Here is a 25227-nt window from a genome sequence, read left to right on the forward strand (position 1 = left end):
GTCCGTAATGACCCAAATGACCCACAATATTTCCTTGACTTTCTGGTAATTCAACAATGAAATCCATTGATATCTCCTTCCATGGAGCTTCAGGACGGGCCACACCTTGGAGCAGGCCCTGGGGTTTTCCTGATGGGCGCTTTGCAGCAGCACATATAGAGCAATTGATGATATAGGATTCAATGTCTTTTTTCAATGAAGGCCACCAAAATTGTCTTTTAATGAGATGTAGAGTCTTCACAAACCTAAAATGGCCTGCCATTCGCGCATCATGGGTCCGCTGTAGAACAAAAATCCTCATCCTAGCAGGAACATACACTTTGGCCCCTATCCAAGCTAGACCATCTTTCATGGTACATTCATTGGAATGTTGTTTAAACCAGTCATCAGACTCAAAGCCTTCCTTTAGTTTGCAGATGAGGTCCGTCGTGACCTCGAAATTAGAGTTGCTTTGGCTTCTGGTAACCATCGAAGCAGCAAGACTCTTCGCCGGGATAACTGGGTGAACTACACTAAGCTTTGAGCTGTTGTATTGTGGGAGTCTGGATAAAGCATCCGCCATAAAGTTCCTTTCCCCCCCACCCCCAGGATGTACTTCAGGGTGAAATTGAACCGGTTGAAATGTTGTGCCCACCTCATCTGTTTAGGAGATAGTTTTCAAGGGGTTTTCAACGCCTCCAAATTCTTGTGATCAGTCCATACTTCAAAAGGGTGTTTAGCCCCATCCAAGAAATGTCGCCAGGTCATCAAAGCCCACCTGACAGCAAAAGCCTCCTTTTTTCATATAGCCCATCGTCTTTCTGTCTCAGTTAGTTTTCGAGAGGTATAAGTGCAAGGCTGCAGGTTTCCATCAGTGTTCGTTTGTAGTAACACTGCTCCCACTGCTATATCACTAGTGTCAGCTTGGACGATAAATGGTGAATCCATGGTCTGGATGTTTCAAAACTGGTTCAGCAGCAAAGAGTCGCTTCAGTTTTTCGAACATGGCTTGACATTCCACAGTCCAATTTAATGGCTTCCCCTGTTTGGGTTTGGCCTCCCCTTTAGACTTACTTTATTTATTTATTTATTTATTTATTTATTTATTTATTTTATTATTTATTTATTTATTTATTTATTTATTTAGTAGACTTATATACCACTTCATAGGGCGTTCAGCCCTCTCTAAGCGGTTTACAGAGTCAGCATATTGCCCCCACAGTCTGGGTCCTCATTTCACCCACCTCGGAAGGATGGAAGGATGAGTCAACCTTGAGCCGGTGAGATTTGAACTGCCAAACTGCAGATAGCAGTCAGCTGAAGTGGCCTGCAGTACTGCACTCTAACCACTGCGCCACCTCGGCTCTTATGAGGTTCATAATGGGTAGGGCAATGCTGGCGAATGAGGGAATAAATTGACGATAAAAATTCGCAAATCCCCAAAAACTTTGTAATTGTTTGCGGGTGCGGGGGGGGCACCCATTCAGTGACAGCTTGGACCTTTGCTGGGTCTATCTCGATGCCATCATGGGAGATGCGATACCCAAGGTAATCAATTTTTCCCTAATGAAATTCACATTTAGACAGTTTGGCATATAGTTCTGCTGCTCGGAGTTTCTTGAGCACTGAATGCACCAATTTCACATGTTCTTCACATGTTTCCGTGTAAATAAGGATGTCATCAAGATAGACCATCACGCCCCTGTACAGGTGCTCATGCATTTATCAGTTGCATGAAAACAGCTGGTGCCCCCTGTAGCCAAAAGGGAGTACTCGGAATTGAAAACAACCAAGTGGGCAGTTGAAAGCAGTTTTCCATTCATCTCCCTCTCTAATTCTGACTCTGTAATAGGCTTTTCTTAGGTCCAATTTCGTGAAAATCTTTCCTTTACCCAATTGGGCCAACATATCCTTCATTTTCAGATTTTGTATACACACAGCATTCAGGTTCTTGTAATTAACACAGAGACAAAAGGAGCCATCCTTTTCTCTGAACAATATTGGAGCAGCCACTCGGGGCCTAGCAGGTTCAGAGGGTAATTCAAAAAATGCTGAAGCAGGAGGCAGAACTGTTGCTCCTAGCGCCAAATTGACCACGCCGGCCTTGGTATGCCAACCTAGTGATTCTGTCAATCTCCACCCCATGGCACATCCCACGGTCTCTCCTGTCTTTACACCAAGGGTCAGTTTGTCATCCTGACCCCCAGTGGCTGCTATTGAGTGGCAAGCCTTAACAGCCAATAACATCTCCCTCAACGTCATTGCTACCATTCAGGCATAACACAGAAGCTCTACTAACCGCATTTATGACGCCACGTGGTGTACTTTTGCTCTGTGGTATTTCAACCAGACTGTTGACCCACCTAGGGCATCCATCCCACAGATATTTGACTTCCTGCAGAGGGGGCTTGATCAGGGACTTACTCCTAACACTCTACGCCAACAGGTGGCTGCTCTGGCCTCTGTTCTGGACAGCCTGGCATCCGAACATCTACCTTCTCACCCCTTGATCCAGAGATTTCTCCGTGGAGCATCCAACCTGCGTCCCCCTGCCATACATAGACATCCGACTTGGGACTTACCTCGTGTCCTAGAGGTTTTGACTTCCGCGCCCTTTGAACCTATGAGATCCACTTCTTTGAAACTGTTGTCCTTCAAAAGGCTGTTTTTGGTGGCTGTAACCTCAGACAGATGTATTTTTGATTTGGCTGCTCTTTCAGTCAGGCATGACTTGTGCATGTTCCATCCAGACCTGGTTGTCTTAAGACTGGTCCCGACATTCATACCAAAGGTCAATAGCTGTTTCCACTGAGGTCAGGAGTTGACCGTACCTGATTTCTGTCCATCTCCCCGTCACGAGAGGGAACGCAAGTGGCACACTCTTGACGTATGTCATGCTCTCAAGATCTACATCAACCGCACCGCCTCGTTCCGCCACTCGGAAGCGCTCTTCATCTCCTTTTGCCAGGCCTCCTTGGGTACCAAGGCTTCATTGTCTAGTCTGGGGCACTGGATAAGACCCTATATTAAACTGTCTTATGAACTTCAATCCATACAGGTTCCTGCAAACATTGCAGCTCACTCTACACACAGCGCTGCGACATCTGCGGCTTGGTCCACTCAAGCCACCTTGGAAGAAGTTTGCTGGGCGGCCACCTGGTCGTCTCCCACAGTCTTCATACATCATTACAAGTTGGACAAGTATTCATCGGCTGACGTGGCCTTTGGGGGCAGGGTGCTGAAACAAGTGCTTGTGCCCTAACGGACCTTTTTTTACAATTTTCCACCCTAGTGGACAGCCCAGTCTTTGGTATGTCCCAGTCTGGCTGCTGTCTCTACGATAACAGGAAAATGGATGTTGGTCCTTACCTGATAGGCTCATTTTCTGGTAGAGTAGAGACAGCAGCCAGCCCCGCCCTGGTATGGGTCACGCAAGGGGATTCCTTGTGCGGAGGAGAGAGAGAGATACAGTGACTATGGACTTTCACTTTTTGCTCACAATTCTCACTTGAGTCTACAGTTGTCCTTCATGTGAAACTGGGGAGGAGCCACAAGGGCCCGATAACATCATAAGTGTAGACTCAGTCCGAATGGATGGAGCATACCCAGTCTGGCTGCTGTCTCTACTCTACCAGAAAATGAGCGTATCAGGTAAGGACCAATGGCCACTCTAAATTGTTTGAGCTGCTGCCCTCAGAGACTGGGTATTCTGGCTCAGATCGGGGTGGGAGATCCGTTTTTGGAGCCTCTCTCCTGCCCTGAAGCCTTGGGAGGTCTATCCAGTCGCCAGGCAAGCGAGGGTGACAGACTCCATTCAAGCAGCTCCGTGGGAGGGCTGTGAAGTCTGGCAATTGCGGAGGCAATGAGCAGTCTGTGAGGCAGCCGCACCATCAAGGCAAGCCACACCTGAAAAGCCGAGCTGCATGAAGAGTCGAGCCGTGGCTTCAAACCCAAGCCACAGCTTGGAAAGCTGAGCCGCAGTCCTCTAAGCGAGCTGTGGAGGAAAAGCGAGTTGCAGTCAGCAAAGGCAAGCCAAGCCGTGGCTAAAGGAAGCAAGCCGCAGCTGTCAAGGAGCGAGCAGAGCCCTGGCGGCCATTTTGGGGCAGCGCATGTGGAGGCAGCCATTTTGAGGCCGAGGCCTGCATTGCAGCTACTAATCGAGGCTGGCAGGCATTCTATCACCACCTCGCAGCTCCCGCACGGCCGCGACACCATCAGGCGTCTTCAACGGTCCCAGTTTACTCCAGAAGGCCACGTGAGTGCCCGATGGGTGATTCTAGGCCCGACTTGGCTCAGACCTCAGGGGAATCCCTAGATCAGGCCAGGGATGGGGATAAGGACAGGCCCAGGACAAGGGCGATGGCCTCCAAGCCTTTGGCTGCCCATCACCCCTCCAGAGCCACAGTCAGGGATGAGCTTAGGCGATAGCGCGCCCTGGAGAAGAGGATTGCCAGGGCAGAGAAGCAGGCCCAGGTCACTAGGCCCAACTCTCCCAGTAGGTACAAGTCACCCATTAGGCCTGGCTCGCATCAGTCTGCCTCTCCTCCTAGGGGTTTCAGCCCATCTTCACCCTCTAGCTCTCCTTCAGGACCACATAGGCAGGAGGTTTCCCCGTCTCCAGCCATATCTCCGAGGGCAGTTAGGGAGGTCAGGGGGGATCCCTTGGAAGGCTCTTCTCACAATTTCCTTCCACTTGCCATCCTCGCCCCCCAGGATCCACCCTTAATTGGATCTTCTGAGGATGAACATGATGATCTAGATCTCCTCCCTGAGAGTATCAAGCATCTTATTTCTTCTGCCATTACAAAAGGCATAGCCACAGGCCTATCCCAAAGGGCACACACATCTCAGGAGGAGGGTAGGTCTCGTACTGATCATCAGCCTAGATAGTCTTCCTCTACCCAAAGGCGGGAGAGTACCAGATCGCCTTCCCCATCTGTGGTCAGCGAAGGGTCCATCATGGGGGAAGAGGCCCAGCAGGATATGGGGTTTTCAGAGGACAAAGACACCGTCCCTCCTGATCCCTCGGCCTTTCTTGGTCTCTTTTCCCTGCCCATGTTTAAAACCCTTTTGCACAAGGCAAGAAAGACCACTAAGATAGGGACAGGGGCATCCCCAGTTTCCCAGCTGAGAGATCCAAGCTTGGCCATGTTCTCCAACACTGACAAGGAGGTGGTCCCTGCCCCCCTCTGTTCCTAGAGGTGGTTAAGAACCAGTGGGCGCGACCCTCCACACTTCCCAACCCTGGGAGCAATGATTGCTGCTTCTACAACATGGAGCAGGCCTTCTCCCAGGCTTTACAGTTACCAACTGTAGACACTCCAGTGGCTGCCCTGGCCACTGCCTCCGCAGTGGTGTCAGGAGATGTAGCTGACAAGTTGAAGCCGGAGGACAAGTGTGCAGAACTTACCTTGTGTGAGAACTTCACGGCTTCCACCTGGGCAGTTAAATCTGCCACAGCGGCCTCTTACTTCACCGCACTGCAGTCATGTGGCTATGCCAGCTGCAGGACCGCATACCGGCCCAGGACGAGCGTCTTCTACAAGACCTCACTAAGATTATTGCTGCCATGCAGTTTTCTGCGGATGCCACTCTGGATTCTATAAAATATGCATCCTGAGCTCTGTCTACCTTGGTGACTTCCAGACGGTTGCTCTGGCTATGGGGTTGGCAGATGGACAAATGGAACCTGGCAGTGGCCCCGTACCCAGGCACTAATCTCTTTGGTGAATGTCTAGACCCAATTCTCATAGAGAACAAAGACAAGAAGAAGGTCTTTCCTTCTAATGCTAAGAAACCAGATGCTTGTACAACTCCCTACCATAAGCCTTCTTACAATGCGGCCAAGTTTGACTACCATCAAAATAGGTCTTTCCCCTACAGATCTGATAGACAGGCCCAGTAACCCTACTGCCATGACAGAGGCAGATATCAGGGCCAGTCCAAGCGGCCATTTTGTGGGGAGGCGCCCCTTCCGCAAAGAGAAATGACTCCAACCCAAGTCTTCCCATAGGCTGCCTCCTGGAATATTTCGTGGATTGGTAGGACCAGATGCCTGAGTCAGGTCCACCATCAGGCTCAGGCTTCGGCTGGAATTCCTCTCCCTGCCCCCGACGCTCCTCAGTACCTTTCCTCCATCTCGGGACCTGGAACACCACCGCCTGATGGACCTAGCCATACAACATCTGCTGAACATTCGGGCGGTAGAGCTGGTCCCAAGCAAGGAACACGGGTTGGGTCACTACTCCAACCTGTTCGTTGTCCCAAAGAGCTTGGGGGGCTGGAGAGCAATTCTAGACCACAAGCGCCTCAATCAGTACCTAGTATACAGGCACTTCAAGATGTCCTCCCTCAGGTCTATCCTCCAGGGGATCCGGCTGGGGGTCTTTCTGGCGTCCATGGACTTAACGGAGACCTATCTTCACATTCTGATTCTGCCGGCCCATCACAGATACCTCCGGTTCTCTCACAAGGGGCGACATTTCCAATACAGGCTTCCCCTTCGGCCTAGCATTAGTACTGTGCACGTTCACGAATGTCTTGGTGACATTGGCGGCTCACCTACGCTCCACCCCGGTGAGATTCCAATGCTACCTCGACGACGTGCTCATCCTGGCCCACTCACATGCACAGGCAGTTCACGACCTTCATTTGACCATACAGACGTTACAGTCCCTGTGTTTTTCCATCAACTTCCCCAAAAGTCATCTCTTCCCCACGACACGAATCCTTCATCTGAGGGCAGTGATAGATTCTGTCGTGGGACTGGTTCGGCTCTCTCCAGAATGCCTCGTCAACCTCCAGGCGCTGGCGCACCAGGTACAAACAAGTTGGTAAGTTTCCATCCTGACCTTGGCCCGCCTCCTAGACAAGATGGTGTCATGCGTGCCCTGGGCTTGTCTCCACTCCCGGCAACGGTGCTCATTCCATATCAATGCAGGCCCATGAGCAATTTCCTAAGGACCATTCCCCTGCCAGCAGAACTCCGACTGTCCCTGCAGTGGTAGCTGTCTCTGGCTCTACGACATGGGTTGGACATTTGGGAGCTGGAGAGGATTACAATAACAACAGACACAAGCTTGTTCGGTTGGGGGGCATTGATGAACTCCAGTTTGGCGCAGGATTGATGGACGATCTCAGACCTGCGCCACAACATAAACTGGCTGCAGCTGAAGGCAGCTCACCTGGCCCTCGGACCTTTCCACAACTAGATTGCCCGTCAACACGTGCTCCTCCTGACGGACAACGTAGCCACGAAAGCCCACATAAACTGTCAGCGGGGCAATCACTCCAAGTGCCTCTGGATGGAGGCTCAGAAACTCAGCTTCTGGGCAGAGAGACATCTGGCATCAATAACTTCAGAGCACATCTCAGGCACGGCCAACCATCAGGCTGACTGGCTAAGCCGCACAACAGTCAACCACAGCGAGTGGCAGCTGCAGCCCAAGCTGTTCCAGATAATTTGTCACCGCTTCGGCATCCCTCTGGTGGACTTATTTGTAACTCCAGCGAACACGCAACTGATGCAGTTCTTCTCCCGCTTCCCAGCCTGGAATGCAAAAGGGACAGACGCCCTCAGGAGCAGATGGCTGCCAGGCCCACTTTACCCCTTCCCCCCTCTCCCACTAATCCTGGGCACCCTGAGGAAGATAGTGGTAGAGAGGGCAGACATCATCCTGATGGCACCATATTAGCCCAGATGGCCTGGTTTGCGGAACTTGTCCAGCTATCCATCTCTCCTCCGTGGAGGATTCCTCAGGAAGAGATCCTGGTATCAAGGGGTCCTAATCCATCCAGAGCCCCAGTGGCTCCACTTGACCACCTGGTACTTGAGCGGAGCCTCCTGAGGGATGCAAAACTGTCATCCTGGGTCATCATCACCATTGATGCTTCCAGATGACCATCGACCACGCGGATCTACAATTCCAGGTGGTCGCCATTTGTCAAGTGGTGCAGGCCACTCAATATCTGTCCGACCGAGGCCTTGGTTGCTCAGATACTCAAGTTCCTACAAAAGGGGTTGGATTGGGGTCTGTCCCACAATACTCTGTGCCGCCAGGTGGCAGCCCTGTCCTCGGTCCCTGCCGGGGATGGCCATTCCCCCCAATCTTAACTTCCTCTGGTCAAAAGGTTCCTGAGGGGAGCTGCTAACCTTCGACCGCCCCCCAGTCCATAGGTTCCCGATGTGGGACCTGCCCCTAGTTCTCAGGGGTTTGACAAGGACTCCCTTTGAGCCGTTACAGATGGTCCACCTCCGATTCCTGTCTTTGAAGGTCGCATTCCTGGTCGCTGTGACATCTGCCCGACGTATTTCTGAACTGGGGTCTCTGTCATCTAAGGACGATCTTTGCCAATTTCACCAGGATAGAGTGGTCCTTCGTCTGGACCCGACCTTCCTCCCGAAGGTCAATTCTCCTTTCTACCTTGCGCACCTTACGCAATTTTCCCTAATTTTTGCCCAGCTCCCTCCCATGAGAGGAATGCCTTTGGCACTGATTAGACGTTCACTGTGCTCTGCGCATTTATCTCAGGTGTACGTCGGCTATACACAGGTCTGAGGTCCTTTATTTCCTTTCAGCCCGGCTCTTTGGGGGCCAGTGTCTCTTGCCACAATTGGCAGATGGTTATGGGAGGCCATCTCCACAGCCTATGAATCCTCATGCCAAACTCCTCTCTCAGGGATCACGGCCCATTCCACGCGGAGCACTGCTACTACAGCAGTGTGAGCCACAAGGACCCAGTTTGAGGACATTTGTTGGGCAGCCACTTGGTCATCTCCAACTTCTTTTTTCCAACACTATCGTTTGGATACTTTCGCATCTGCGGAGGCATCATTTGGTCGCAGGGTTCTCCAGCAGGTAGCTACCGCCCCTCCCCCTGGGTCTTAATTTCCCTCCCTGGAACTGAGCTTCCGTATGTCCCACGCGTAACCCCTCCCTCAATTCTACTGGAAAAAAAACATTGGTCCTTACCTGAACGATGCTTTTAAGTAGAATTGAGGGAGGGTTTACATCCCTCCCTAGTTGAGCTTCAGAAGCTAGTCAAGTGGAGGTCAGGTGGTCTGTGGTCTGCTTGTATCTTGCAGCTTTTGTCATGCGACCTTGAGGAAACTGGGAACTAGCAGGGAATGGAGGAATATTAAAGAAATTTCCCTCAGTCTTTGGACCAATCAGGCTTTGAGAATACCCACGCGTAACCCCTCTCTCAATTCTACTTAAAAGCAACATTCAGGTAAAGACCAACATTCTTTTCTTCTAAAATACCGTATTTTAGTATAAGACCTTTTTCCCTCAAAAAAGAGGTTGAAAATCTGGGTGCATCTTGTACACTGAATACAGCATTTTTTTTTGCCTCCTGAAATCCTACCCCTTCACCAAAATGGCTGTGCATAGCCTTTAGGAGGCTTATAGAGTGCTCCTGGGGGTGGGGAAGGCAGAAATGAGGGAAAAGCATTTTCGCAAAAAACAGCCCTTTTTGGGGAGGTCTACAGAGTGCAAAAACTTTTTTTTATTTGCCTCTTCAAAATCTTGGTGTGTCTTATACTCTGGTGAATCACACTATATACGAATTTATTTTAAACAATATTGTTTCCTTTTCTTGATTATGTGAACTGTATTTTTAACTGCAAAAATTGTTTAAGCTAAGAAGTTAACTAATTATGCAGCTTGAATTTGATATTATAATATATAAGTATGGGAGTATGGGGTCATAGAAGAATAACAAAACATGTACTTTATGTACATATACTTTATTTTTATAGTATAGTCTTTATTGTCATTGTACAAAATCAATACAACAAAATTTCTGATGCTTCTATTAAATCATAAGGAATCTCAGACATGTCTACTATGTTGGACCTTCTGTGTAAATCTTTAGAAATGTGATGATCAGAATAAACAATATTAACTTAGACAGATGTCCTGATGTTGAGAAAACAGCTTTGTATATTTTTTTAAAAAGAAATCATTTATGTGTATAAAAGTGATAATACTGTTATTGCAACAAGTTCACAACATATAAAAAGAAAAATGATCTTACAAATTTACAAGATATTACTGTGCAAATCCTTCTGATTATCTGATGCTACAAAAGAACACCTTGTATTACTTGTCTTAACTGTATTACGTTAGGACTAGTTAATTTATTTTTTTATTATAATTAAAACTGCTTATTTTTTCTCTCAACTGTAAGGTTCCATAGTTTTCAGAGAGAAGACAAGGTTATTTAAATAAGCATTTTAAATAACAACCACTACAGAAATTTAGAATTATTTTGATCATTTGCTATATATCACAAATGACAACAGTAGACAGCTTTGTTGTAACATTGAGTGAACGTGATAAATGTTGGTTTAACCTACTGCAGTATGTTGCAAATTTAGTTTAAATTAGAGCTCAGGTTAAAAACCAAAAGAAATTGATGTTCTGAGAGATATTAGATGCTTTTCGTAAATAATGAATTAACCTATTTAGACTCAAGCCCTTGTGTTAAAAAACATTTTTCATTTGAACCTTCTTCATTAATCTTTTTCCTTAACCTTTATCCATCCTAATAGTGCTTATGGTAATAAAGTGAATTTTAAATGTGTGTATATATGTTTAAATAATTTGGTATGAGACAAGATCCAAACTTTGTTTTTTATTTTGGCTTAGCATATGTTTTGCATTCATCTTAATCTTGTATAGGTTCCTATGAAGCTAGGCATTCTATTCAAGATGGATTGACTTCAGGGAATTATGGGCCCAAATCAATACCAACTCACTCATGTGTTGTTCAGGTAATTTGCATGAGACGCAAAAATAATTGAAAATAAATTTTCTGCATAGCCTACATAAGTATTGAAAAATAAACTTTGATTTTTATAATCAATGTTACATGAACTAGTCTTGAATGAGACCAATAGATAGTTGCTAGTAGTATTTTTCAGCAAAGGACAATTGCAATCTAAAACTAGTAACACATACCTGAGAGCTAATATGAGCTCTGGCCTTTAGAATATATGTGAAATGGAAGCATTTTACAACTATACAGGATCAGCTACAATATAAAGTGAGATTGTATTCTACCTAATTTAAGTACAGGTAGTCCTTGACTTATGACTACAATTGAGCCCAAACTTTCTGTTGCTAAGTGAGACATTTGTTGAGTGAATGTTACCACATTTTACAACCTTTCTTGCCACATCTATTAAATGAATCACTGAAGTTGCTAAGTTGGTAACACGATTGTTAAGTGAATTCCTGACTTCCCCATTGACTTTGCTTGTCAGAAGATCACAAAAAGGGATCACATGACCCTGGGAAACAACAACTGTCCTAAGTAGGAGTCAGTTGCCAAATATCTGAATTTTGATCATGTGACCATGGGGTACTGCAACTGTCATAAATGTGAAAAACAGTCATAAGTCACTTTTTTCAGTGCCATTGTAACTGCCATTGTAACTGAAAAATGGTTATTAAATGAACAGTTGTAAATTGAGGATTGCTGGTATTAATTTATATTAGCTTTTATATTAGGATTAAGATTCACAGATCTTCCAGATCTTATTGGCAGTAAGTAAATTAGCAGCTTGAGTAAATAAAAATGTTCGCTACATTGAGAATTCATGCTGCCATTATTTGCATCTACACAAAAAATAGTGCATCTGTGTATAACTAAAAGAGGATTCTACAGAACAGAGGCAATTTTGTATATCAGAAAGAGATTTCTAAAGAACAGAGACATCGTGTGTGTCAGAAAGAAGTATGTTTCATCAAGAATTTTTTTGAAGAAATTGCACTGGATAATTAATGTATGCAAGTTGCCAAAAGTAAAAAGTTCATTTAATTCACCATGATCAAACTAAAATTTATAACCAGGAGTGTGTGTCACTCTGAACCATGGGTTACTATGATGTGGGTATTTATAGCAAGGAAAAGGCAACCTTTAAAATTCTGCAAGATAGCTGAGTGTTAACTAATCTGTATTGGCTTTGTGACTGATGTTGTTTACTTTTATAGTGAACTATTTTAATTGGAACTGCATTTAGTTGGGACTTCTAGAATCCATTGGAGTTGGGTGGTTGATAAACTTAAATAAATAAATAAATTTAAAAAGGCCTTTTTGCATCAGTTCTCACTGCTGTCCTTTCTCATGTCCTCTCTTCATAATGGTCACGTACTGATAGAATTAGAGTTTAATGGGTATCTAAAAGCAACCTCTCCTTGTGAATTATTTATTCCTGGTGTGCTTGCTTAGGAAATGTTAGAAGCTAGAGTTGTTTTATGAGACTTGATCTTTCCCCATCCTAATATTGACAATGAGTCCAATCAATCAACTATTAATTCATTTGGAACTTGTCTTATTTTCCTTGTTTGGAAATGTGAGGATTGTTAGCAATTTATTTAAGAAGTTTTTTTTTACCTCAGGTAGATTTTATCTCTTTAGTTTGTAAACCCTTCCACTGGAAAGATTATGCATTAAATATCCATGGCATTCATTTTTGACAATTTTTGATATATATGGCTTCTGGAAAATAATGTTTTGCAAATTCAACAGAAATATCAACGCAATTTATTTTTACAAGAATGGCATAGTAGGAACAGAGCATAGTTAATCCTTTGAAACAACGGCTCAGCTTTTTTGTTATCCTTCCAAATAAAACATTTTCCTTTTTTGAAGTCTCTTTCAATAGAAAGAGAACCACAGGACAACAGTAGTAATTACCCAGATGATCTTTGGAGGGTAACTGAGGAACAACGAGACTATTATATCAATCAGTTCAAGTCTTTACAACCGGATCTCAACTCTTTCATTTCAGGTAATGTCCTTTGTAAACACAGAAAGTAATACTAGACTGAGAATGTAGGCAAGTAAATGAAAGTCATATAGACAAGTGCAAAATGTGTGTGTGTGTGTGTGTGTTGATAGGGGTAGGGATGGGTTATACACCAGGGGTGGATACCTTTACCAGTTGGTACCAGTGTGCTTCGCACTTGCTCTCATAATTAGTTCCTATACAGAATACATTGGGCAGTGTGTTTTCCACAAGTTTCAATCATTCGCAGTATCTTTGGCATCATCCCAAGGGACATTAATAATCTTAAGATCTTCCTTAAGAGTTTGTTGACAGGTGGGGCTCATTTTCTGTTTCTTCCAGAAGGCATCCAACGTAGTGCAATTTCTTGGATGCCAGTCTTTACATATATATAAAAAAGATATGGCCAACAAGCCACATTCAACCTTCATTCTCAGTTCTCAATAGGTTCTAAATTTGATCTTTGTAGTACCTCTTCATTAGTAATGTGATATGAGACATGGAGAACATTATCCTCATGCTGACAGTATATAGATTTTTGTTCTGTGAAATAATATGTTCTTTGCTACAGTCCTCCTTGTTTAAATAGATATTCTTGGCCATTTCACTGAGTTCTATAAAAAAATTATATATATATGAAAACTCTTTCATTGAAATTTCAATTTTATCTGGTATTTCATAAAAATTATGCATTTTAAATTAAAATCTTCCTGCTTTAGACTTCATTACTGCTGTTCACCTGGAATTTAAGTATTTTGATAAAATGAATTTTAAGATCAGAAAAGTACCATATCATAAGACACCCTTTTTTGTCTCCCAAAAGTGGGTGGAAATGTCTGTGCGTCTTATGGAACGAATATTGCTGAAGCCCTGCCCACCCACCGACTCCCACCCGCCGGCCATTTTTGCCTTCTGCACGTCCCGTTTTTGGCCTCCACGCATCTTTCGCAGTGGCCGAAAATGGGGTTAGCAGAGGAAACTTTATGGAACAGCTTTCTTCTGAAATGATAATAGTACAGATACAGTGTCAACATTTCAAAAGGTGTTCAAAACAGCTATTTCATAGGGCCTTGAAAGTTATATCACTTCATACCAGATGATAAACTGATAGTTCAATATATATATTTGAAATTCTATTTATTCTAACTTCTATTCTTTATAGATTTTATTATTGGAATTGTTAATTAATTTATATTGCACTATTAATTTTATTGTTTTAAATACTTTTTCAGAGCTTAGGATGTGAAAGATAGATAGACAGACAGACAATATACATATACAGGTTCCATCTAAGGTTTCTGTATATGCTCAGAGACAGCAGCAAAGGATAGATAATCATACCTTGCTCACTACCAATTTTCAAGTAGCATTTAGCTATAATTTGGAAATTCAGAATATACTTTCAAATTCTGTTTTGCTTAAGATTCTGAAGTATATGAGATATTTAGAGTTAGTGCTTAGGTAAAAATAACATGCAACAGATATATACTGTCTTTCAGAAGCCTCAAAATCTTTTTCTGAAAAATAAAATACTGATAAACATTGCAATAAATATTGTAATTACTATTAAAGTTACATAACAAAAATAGTGTTCTAGGCTAATATAAACAAGCAGATAATAACTGTTAACTGATTCATTTAAAAAAAAGAAATATAAGAAGGATACCAGTAGAAATTTTGTTGCTGAATTATTTATTTTACTGCTTTCTGGCCATCATTTTAACAGGTTCTGTGGCTAAGAATTTCTTTACAAAATCTAAACTGCCGATCCCTGAGCTTTCACACATATGGTAAGTACTATTTTCTAACTCATAATATTATTTATATCTGTGGGTTTTTTTTCCCCTGTGTCTGTATGTTAACTAATGCAACAGAAAATGTCTTCAGCAATGGCTCACATTGCTGATCCAAGCAAAGTAGAGAGTAAATTAATATTTATTTTATGCTGTTATCTTTTCAGTGGCCTAACAAAATGTGAACAGTACTGTAATCTAAAAATGTTCTAGAGAGCATATTAAGGAGCCTAAAAGTATAAAAGTTTGAATCAAGTTCAGATAAATGTAATTCAGAAAAATTAATATTATAAGCATCACTTCTAGTTGTGCTTATGAATTCATATCCTGAGTTTTTTAAACAGTAATAGCTTCATGTATATTAGAATGTTAAAAAATCACTGTAATTTAATTGTAATTTTATTGCAATTGTAATATATTTTTATTATGAAGTATAATTGTAATTTATATTTGTAATAAAATTATTTGAATTACTATTAGAAATCACATTAGTCTAAATGTTAATATATGTATGAGCAAAGTATAACAAACAGGTTTTCATTTTCAAAAATAGGGTTGAGCAGGTGAAACTCGAAAAATTAGAATATCATGCAAAAGTTCATTTATTTCCGTAATGCAACTTAAAAGGTAAAACTAATATATGAGATAAGACGCATTACATGCAAAGCAAGATAGTTCAAGCCGTGATTTATCATAATTGTGATCATTATGGCGTACAGTTCATAAAAACCCCAAATCCACAATCTCAAAAAATTAGAATATTACATGCAATCAATAAAACATGGATTGTACATAGAACAATATTGGACCTCTGAAAAGTATAAGCATGCATATGTACTCAGTACTTGGTTTTGGCCCGTTTTGCAGCAATTACTGCCTCAATGCAGCGTGGCATGGAAGCTATCAGCCTGTGGCACTGCTGAGATGTTATGGAAGACCAGGATGCTTCAATAGCGGCCTTCAACTCTTCTGCATTGTTTGGTCTCCTGTCTCTCATCTTTCTCTTGGCAATGCCCCATAGATTCTCTATGGGGCTCAGGTCAGGCGAGTTTGCTGGCCAATCAAGCACAGTAATCCCACGGTCATTGAACCAGATTTTGGTGCTTTTGGCAGTGTGGGCAGGTGCCAGGTCCTGCTGGAAAATGAAGTCAGCATCCCCATAAAGCTCGTCTGCAGAAGGAAGCATAAAATGCTCCAAAATCTCCTGGTAGATGGCTGCGTTCATTAAGTCCAGGGTCAACCCAGCTCACACTGCTAAAAGCACCAAAACTTGGTTCAATGACCATGGGATTATTGTGCTTGATTGGCCAGCAAACTCACCTGACCTGAACTTCATAGAAAATCTATGGGGCATTGCTAAGAGAAAGATGAGAGACATGAGGACGAGCAATGCAGAAGAGCTGAAGGCCGCTATTGAAGCATTGTGGTCTTCCGTAACATCTCAGCAGTGCCACGGGCTGATAGCTTCCATGCCATGCTGCATTGAGACACTAATTGCTGCAAAACAGGCCCAAACCAAGTACTGAGTACATATGCATGCTTATACTTTTCAGAGGTCCAATATTGTTCTATGTACAATGCATGTTTTATTGATTGCATGTAATATTCTAATTTTCTGAGATTGTGGATTTGGGGTTTTCATGAACTGTACGCCATAATCATCACAATTATGATAAATCACAGCTTGAACTATCTTGCTTTGCATGTAATGAGTCTTATCTCATATATTAGTTTTACCTTTTAAGTTGCATTACGGAAATAAATGAACTTTTGCACGATATTCTAATTTTTCGAGTTTCACCTGTATAATAGTTATCTGATTTGTAGGGAACTTAGTGATGTTGACTGTGATGGAGCATTGACATTAGCAGAGTTCTGTGTTGCCTTTCACCTTGTTGTTGCTCGGAAGAATGGCTATCTTTTGCCAGACAGCTTGCCAGAGACGCTCTTGCCTGACTATCTTCATGCAGGTAAAGTTTCAGTGTTTGTGTATACATTTTCAGTTAATTAAAATTGTGTTTTAACCACAGTCTGTTATTATGCACTAATTATAGGGGAAATGCTCTAAAACTGTTGGTAATCAATGTTTGGTCTCTTAATACCAGCAGTGATAAGACTTGCTTAGCAGCAAATCTATATGCAGCCAAAAAACTTGACTAATATATGTTCATGAACTCTGTGTCCTGAAATCCTTAAAATTATTGACTCATGACCTAGAAGCTGGAAGGCCTTTTTGACCTACAGTGTTTATCTTGGTCCTTCCAATATGATTATTTTATATTGTGGTGACATTATTTTTAATCTTATATCCATAACCCTGCAATGCACCTTATAGTATATTACATCTCAATAGAATAACAATTTGAAACCATTACTGGATTTCTCTTTTTAAAATCACAATTATTGCAAAAATAAAATAAAATCCAAAGTGTGTCTTGGCATGATAGCAATTAATGTAGTTTTTATGGGTCTAATGAGGTTACTGCTGTTCTATAAATCTTACTTTCCAAATGAAAAATAAGTATAGTGACCTTTAGATACTAAAATACTAGTATGGAAAATATTTTATATGGGTTCTTTTCTTAGTGGGTATTGTTCTTATATTTAAAGAGACTACTATCCCAAACAAAATTGGGAGCTTTATGACAAACCATCCAGTCAGGGTTTCTAAGTTTGTATAGAAAGATTTAATACCCTGTTTCCCCAAAAACAAGACCTCCACAGATAATAAGCAGACTTTTAAGCGCATGTAGTAAAATAAGCCCTCCCTGAAAATATTTAAACACATGCGCAGCTGGTGTCTACCATTTCCTGTGGTTGCTTGCTGCGCAAACAACACGAGGTGAGGAGACAAGGCCGGGGGGGGGGGAACATGCCCCACTTACCCCACATGCTCTTACCTAATGGCTCCTCCCAAAACCCTAGCCACTGTGCCCCTTCTGTCATGGCCGCTGCAAAAAGAGCAGCAGGGCCAGCGATGTGCCTCGCTGCCACAGCAGCACAACATAGCAACAGCCATGAGGTGACCACACTAGCCGCTTCCTGCACCTCAAAAATAATAAGACCTCCCTGAAAATAAGGCCAAGCGCTTATTTCGGGGGTCAAAAGAAAATAAGACCATGTCTTATTTTCAGGGAAACTGGGTACTATTTATATCAGTTTTGTGTGCCTGGAAATGAAATAGTCTTTAAAATATATTGCCTATTTTTTAAGAGGTACTTTTTAATTACAACATACTGAGAATAATGAGAAACTTCCCATATTTTCATCCCAAAGAATGAATGAACAGTGGACTGAACAGCATTAACTTATCTATCCATATCTTTTTATTACTTTTTCCCTAGTTGTTTCATTTTAATTTATCAGTCCCCTACAGCCCTAGGATTCCCTTGTAGTTTCCCCTCCAAGCATTAACTAAGTTCAGCATCAGCTTAGCTTTTTTGATATGTCAAGATCAACTAAATGCTGCATCTTACCATAACTTGTTCATTCAATTTTTCAAAAATATATTGTTAATATATATGACAACCTTATTCAAATGATAATCACAAAATAAAAGAACATTATGAAGTGAAAGAGTGGCCAATTGTTATCATTAGGTTACAGAATATACTAAAGTAGAAATTAATGAGAAAATAAGTCTAGAAAATGATAATTATGAGGCGCTTAACCATCTTTTTTTTTATAGCTTCCCTTAAACCTAAAGGTGAATACATACTGAATTCTTATTCAGAGTCATTGTCAGTAAATCAATCAACACACCTTAGTAGGACTGAGGTATGAACAACTCATCTTGTTTTAAAATCTTTAAATTATAACAATGGTGTATAAACAGTCTTCATGTCTTAATTTCCTTTAGCACTTTCTTTTCCTCTCTGTGTGCTTTTCAGTGCATTTATCTAAGTTGGTTGGTGACCAATTATAAAGCAATAGTACTCAACTTTTTTCGTTTACCACTAAGGTAATTGTTGCAGAGGTAGTGAAGGATTGGTTGGAGGGCAGCAATTCAAACCCTTCCAAAATCAGTGTAAGTTATGTAAGCACTAAAATCAATGCACCTCTTAAAAGGAAGAGCACAAAGTAGAGAAAGAAGACTAGATTCAGTTACATGAGGTTTAAGGCTGAGAAGGTGAACACTGTAATCATAGTGCAGCTGCTAGATGCCACAACTAAAATCAAAGTGTAATTTGCTGTACTTGAGTCGAGCATAGTCAGCCAAAAGAAAACCTTGTGGAAGTTGCCAAAGTGGGAGAAATTATGGGAGAATTTTGTTTTAAGAAATACTGAATCTTTGCTAAGAGAATGAAACCTTATATCAAGATAGGGAGTCAGCTCTGCATTCCTAAGGATCATTTTTGTCAGCTCCTATCTGATTTTTCCTTCTTTAGCTAAAAACATTAAGTTTACATTTTAAAGACTGCACACTTCGAGTTATTGATTCATTTTTACAAATAGTCAAAGTATTATTTAATTCCTGAATTTTTAGAAGTAGAAACAAACCTTCCTGTACTTTTCTCACCATAGATGAATATTCATTCTCCCCATAACTTTCTCTTATATCTTTTTTAATATAATCAGCTTGTAACTCTATGCGAAGATCCAAATAACTCAGAGCCACTGATTCTGTTGAGGCAACTTCTGTTCAACCAGTTAGTGACCTTTTTAAAAAAAAATTATTGATCTAGTCAGTATGTAACAATTAACTTGCATGCCTTTTGTGTCATTAATAATATTATAGCTAAACCATTCTCACTTAAATCACTTCAAAAATACAACATAAATGTATTAAGCATGCAAGCTACTAAAGTGTACACTGGGTTCCCAGCAAAGCATTGGCAGCTTGCTGAGCAGACCTGAGCAAAAGCAGAACTACAGTGCATGTACCCTTGACCTACTACATTGGACAGGCAAGACAAAGAAAAAGGCAGACACAGTATAAATTACTGCATGATGTTGAAATATTTTAGATAACCCATCTGGATTTCCTTCTCATTGTTTATTCTATTAGCTCAGCATGTTAGCTAAACTTATCTTTCAGATATGGTTATTGATGAAAATAAACAATTTGGTTTAATGGGGTCATTGATTCCTGATCAGTTCTTCTCCCCTGCCCACTGCCCTTCCCACACCCTCTTATTAATGGGACTTATTATATTTATTTAAAACATTTATGTAGCTGCCTATCTTTCAACCAACTCTGGATGACTCCCAATAAAAGAACAAAAGACACATAAAATCACTTTAAAACTATAAAAACTTTAAAAACAACAAAGTTGGTGCCAAATCAAAGTTCTAAAGTGTGATTATCTAGACTTCTCCCAGTGCTTGGAGGAAAAGCCAAGTCTTCAAAGTCTTACAGATGACTAAAAGGTTTAAAGCTTGCTGTGAATGTTTTCTTGCAAGGACACTTTAAGCAGTTCATGTGGGTGGGCAAGCATCTTACTGTATACAGTTGAAAGTGAATGCAAGTGTCACGGCTCCTTCACCTAATAACCAAGAAAGAAACCACTCGATTCCATTTTGCAAAATTAAGTGTACTTTTACTGATTATAAGTGATGAGGAACTAAGCAAAGCTGGATCTGAGCAAAAGAGCGCAAAAGCAATAGATATCAATACATGATTCATTCCCCTCCCCTTGATACTCCAGTCCATAGTCCAATCGTATGTCACCACAACCGTCAGGTGGGAGACATCTTCAAAAATCATCATTAGGTTGGAATTCTGGACAGTTGGCCTTGGTGGGAAACTCGCCTCCTTCCACATGCGCAAACGAATGGTGAAAACAACTTCCAATTAACAGTCCTCCTGTACAGATTATTTCCCTCACCCAAATACCATGCCCTCCCTCCCCGTTTCAATGGCAGCCGAAAAGCAAGCAGCAAAACAGAGGCTGACAGCAAGTCACATATGTATGGGGGTACTTCTTATTGCCACAATAAAAGTATACTTCTCTATTATAGTCAAACAAAAAGAATTAACTGGGATAGTAATCCCACTATGAGGCTTGATGAACTTTAACTATATAAAATGTTATGGTTTGGCGTTTTGCAGGTATTGTGAACAGTGCTCATAAAATATTCAGGTTGTACTCATGTGTTTATCAAATGTTAATTTGCCATTATAATGCAGCACCATTCACAAATTGCAGTCTGTGATAAAAATAATGTTAACAGAATGATGCTAGACTGCAATTCTGAGCAAACCTATTAGACATCTGTAGGATACTTCTGGAAAAACTTGCATAAGATTATACAGCATGTATTTCCATTACAAAATTATTAAAATAATTAAGGAATTTTAATTTATCCCTAAAGATAGTTTCTTCCACATCTCTCCCCAGATTATTGGCTTCTTTCAGCTTGTACATTTTTGAGTGACCTGACTGTCAATTTAAATTTGTGTCTTCCTTCTTTTACTTTTTTTAAAATCTTCACAAATGGATACCCTTTCTGCCATAAACAGCTTACAATTGATGAGAAACCTGTTAAAGCTGCCCTGATTCAGGATACAGTTACTGATGATCAAGGTACAATTCTAAATTGTAGTCTCAATCAGTTTTAAAGTGGTAAATATGTTTTATACAAATTCCGTTGGATAGAAAACACCCATACTAGTGTTTCTTCATAGTTAAGGATTAATGCTGTTCTGAAGGAGAGCTAAACCTGTATCCAAACCAGCCTGGCTGACAGATCACAGGGAAGAGGATAGTGTTCAGAAGACGTGAGAAATTGTGAGGAGTCTGAAAAAGAAATGGAAGGAGCTTTATGTCAACAGGTGACATTGTTCATTAGGGGCTGATTGAGCCCCATTTTTATCCTTTATTTTGCTTAATATAGCAATAGCAATAGCAGTAGACTTATATACCGCTTCATAGGGCTTTCAGCCCTCTCTAAGCGGTTTACAGAGAGTCAGCATATTCCCCCCAACAATCTGGGTCCTCATTTTACCCACCTCGGAAGGATGGAAGGCTGAGTCAACCCTGAGCCGGTGGGATTTGAACCGCTGAACTGCTGATCTAGCAGTAGCTTGCAGTGCTGCATTTAACCACTGCGCCACCTTGGCTTAAATGCCCCAGAGGTTTAATGGAGGCTCATATAAGTGGACTACTCTTCTCTTTTTAGCTTCTTTTGTATCACCTGGACCCTTCCAGGGGGCTGCCCTTGAAAAGTATTCAGAAGCTTCAATGTATTCAAATACAGCAGTGATACTTGTTTTGTGCATGCCTAGATATGCATATGTGTCATCTCTCCTTCAGGAGCTGCATTGGCTGGCTGGCTGCTTCCGGATCCAATTCAGTGTGCTGGTTGCAGATATTTCATTAGTCAACTAAGATAATGCTTGAAGGGAGTGGAGTTTTGAGGACAAGTGATTTGCCAAGTGTCAATGTTGGTGGTTCCTTAATTAGGTTGTTGTTTAGTGTTCAATTGTTTGTCTGAGGTAGTTCCTTAATTTGGATTGTTTATTGCTTGATTTAATATTAATATTGATGTTAATCTCTGCTTATCAGGATGTTGATTGCTGACAAGGAGATGTTGTAGTCTTTTCACTTCTTAATTTTCTCTTTTGAATGGAATGTAGATGTTTATCCCTGTGTGCCTGTTGATGGCTGATTTGTTTGAGTGTCAGTCTTCCAGGAATTGTCTAGTATTTTTGGACTTAGCTTGATCTACAACACTTACAGTTTCCCAATTCAAACTATAGTAAAGTCTGTCCATGTGTTGACAAATTAAAGAATTTTCAACATGATGTCTGATTATTAGTTGGATTTCATTTCCTGTATCTTCTTCCAATCACCTGCAAATGAATGGGGAGAGAGAGAAAATCAGTGCAACTCTAGAAAAAATATTTGTGCTCTTATCTTTCATATCAAAAGCAGTATTATTGTGTTTCCCTGAAAATACAATCTACCCCGAAAACAAGTCATAGCCCAATCTTTATGCCTGCACCTAATATAAGCACTACCCCCAAAATAAGCCCTCGTTAAGCCCTGCCCACCATCTGATTGTACAAGGTGGGACAAGGCACAGGTGTAAAAATCAAGCTAGGGCAGCAGTGGGGGAGTTGGAGGTGCCTCATGTGCCCTGCACCTGCTTACCTTTGGCTCGCTGCAGCCAGGCCACCCATGCCTCAACACCTTTTGCACCACTGCCTGACTTCTGCAGCCACTTGTGGCACCTTGCAGCAAAACTTGTCGCTCTTGTGAGGTAGCTCTCAGAACGACGCCACAAGGCTTGCCGTGCCAGTGGAGGCGCTCGCACACCACAGTACAATGCAATATCTTGCTGCAAGCAGCTGAACTGGCACAACGAGCCTCACAATGTCCTTCCTAGAGTGGCTCCACCAGCGTAACAAGCCTCACGTTGTTTTGCCATGAGCAGCTCTACCAGCGCAACAAGACCTGGTAGGGTCAGGTCTTGCAACAGGGCCAGCAGGCAGGGAGGGTAGAGGCCAGGGTGTGCCAAGAGCTTGGTATGTTGCGGCCACAGGAAAGTAGATGATGGGATAGAGGGTGGAGCTGGTGGTGGCAGTGCTCCCACTCCCATCGGCACCCATACTTGCCGCCACCTCCACATAAAAAAAGACCTCCCTGAAAAAAAGCCCGAGTGCTTATTTTGGGGCCTAAAAGAAAAAAAGGCCGAGTCTTATTTTCAGGGAAACACGGTAGCTAGCCTTTAGAAAATAACTTGCCAGTAGTTATCATCTCTGTGACAAGTAGCGCATTTAGGCAGCTACGATTGTCACTGTTGGTTTTCAAAGAAACCCTCATTCTCTGTTCTGTGAATTTATTTTTTTTAGCAGGAGTGATAAACAACCCAACTCCTTCTCAAGGAACACTTTGATTTTAATTCCAGTGAAAATCCATCAGGTTTTTCATTGCTCTGTGCCCTCTATGTCCTTTTCATCCTGTGCACCTTTTTTTTCCTCCTGTTTAATCTGAGAATGCAGTATTTGAGATGATGTAATACCTTTTGATTTTTCAATATTGAAGAGGAAAATTAAAATACTTACTTTATTGGAAAAAACTACCCTGATGCCACACAAACCTTCTTATGGCAGAAGCAGACCAAAAAACTATAATGCACTTAATAGTACAGTAAGTGTACCCATCCTTTGAGGTAGCAAGAAGCAGGGGCAGCAGGGACTGCAGGAATACTCTTTATTGTAATAACATAGAATAACTGAACTTCAAAAACCTATTCAGGTTTCAGTCCTATCTTCTATGAAACATTAAGATGGGATTATTTTGAATTTCGTTCTTACATTTCTGTGTATCTCAGAACCACATATCCTTTTCTTCAATTTATAGAATCAGCCAATTTATAGAATCAGCCTTTTTCTTCTCAGTTTAAGTGGACTTTCAGTGCAACACATGGCTAGTGCATGCAAATGGCATTAAACCTCAGTTGATATGGAACCTGCATAAGATTTGATATAGGAGCCGAGGTGGTGCAGTGGTTAGGGTGCAGTACTGCAGGCCACTTCAGCTGACTGTTATCTGCAGTTCAGCAGTTCAAATCTCACCGGCTCAAGGTTGACTCAGCCTTCCATCCTTCCGAGGTGGGTGAAATGAGGACGCAGACTGTGGGAGCAATTTGCTGACTCAATTTGCTAAAAACTTGTAAACCGCTTAGAGAGGGCTGAAAGCCCTATGAAGCGGTATATAAGTCTAATAAATAAATAATACACTTTAGACAGTGACTCTAAGTTACTGTACTGACTTGTGCCTCCATGGAAACCAGTTGTCTCTCTTGTTCAGGAGGAAAACAAAATGGAGGGCAGTCACAATTATGGGAGGGAAGTGGTCTGATGATGTCAACAGCCATTGATAAAACCTGGCACATTATGTCATGGCAAAAACTGTGCTGGAAAACACTACAGTTAAACTGGAATATTTAAAGATAACTTTAGCCTAATTCAGGTGTCAGCTGGCAAGGAATAAGATAAAGGCAACATCATGAAGACATGGCATAAAAAACGTGGTTACCAAAACATGAAGATAAGTCCTCATGTTGTACCTCTTATTAATTCCTCTAGGAACAGCATCATTAATAAAAATCTGTGAGATAGCACACAGTGAGGAAATTGCAGCTGAGTCAGTGTCTCAGAATAAAATCTTGTAGGATGTAACAATATATGAATTGTTCTGTGTGGATACTTAAATTAGATAACCACCTAATTAGATAACCTTCCCAGACACCTCCAGAGTTTCTTCAATGTTATCAAGCAAAACACACTTCATGAGGGTAATTTATGTTGGGAGGCTTATGCTTTTGAAGTATTGTAAAATAGCAACAAAATTCATGAATTTGGATATATTTGGAAGTATGTATAGTTTGCAACCTGAAAATTGAATTTTAAGCTCCAAATAATATTCAATTCTTGTTGAGAATGGATATGTATAAATTTATGTAGAGATTAGCATAAAGCAATATCTGTATGTGTCACTCACTGTAAATCACTACTTATTGACAGATAATCCCACTGTTGAACTATAGAACTGATAGTGGGATACTAACTATGAACCTAGAAGCTAAAAATCATCAGACAATTCACTTAGGTCTCACTCAACATTATGTGTTGAATCCAATCTGTATTCTCTTATTATCAAAAAGGGTCAAATTTTTAAGAAAATCTATAATGCCTACTTATATGTTGGA

General features: G+C 41.6%; 1 protein-coding gene across 8 annotated transcripts in view; it reads left to right on the plus strand.

The window, feature by feature from the left end:
- REPS2 (RALBP1 associated Eps domain containing 2) overlaps positions 1-25227 on the plus strand; it is a 112606-nt gene that overhangs the window by 32500 nt on the left and 54879 nt on the right. For all 8 annotated transcript variants that reach the window (XM_087726306.1, XM_014055276.2, XM_087726307.1 and 5 more), the window contains 6 exons: positions 10665-10756; positions 12640-12778; positions 14502-14565; positions 16396-16538; positions 18257-18345; positions 21032-21095. In XM_087726306.1, the coding sequence (XP_087582432.1) occupies positions 10665-10756; positions 12640-12778; positions 14502-14565; positions 16396-16538; positions 18257-18345; positions 21032-21095 (591 nt within the window). The remainder of the gene's footprint in view (positions 1-10664; positions 10757-12639; positions 12779-14501; positions 14566-16395; positions 16539-18256; positions 18346-21031; positions 21096-25227) is intronic.

Source organism: Thamnophis sirtalis, unplaced genomic scaffold (genome assembly GCF_051295495.1).
Source record: "Thamnophis sirtalis isolate CommonGarterSnake01/CBP01778 unplaced genomic scaffold, rThaSir2_p1.2 scaffold_12, whole genome shotgun sequence".
NCBI classification, from domain to species: Eukaryota; Metazoa; Chordata; class Lepidosauria; order Squamata; family Natricidae; genus Thamnophis; species Thamnophis sirtalis.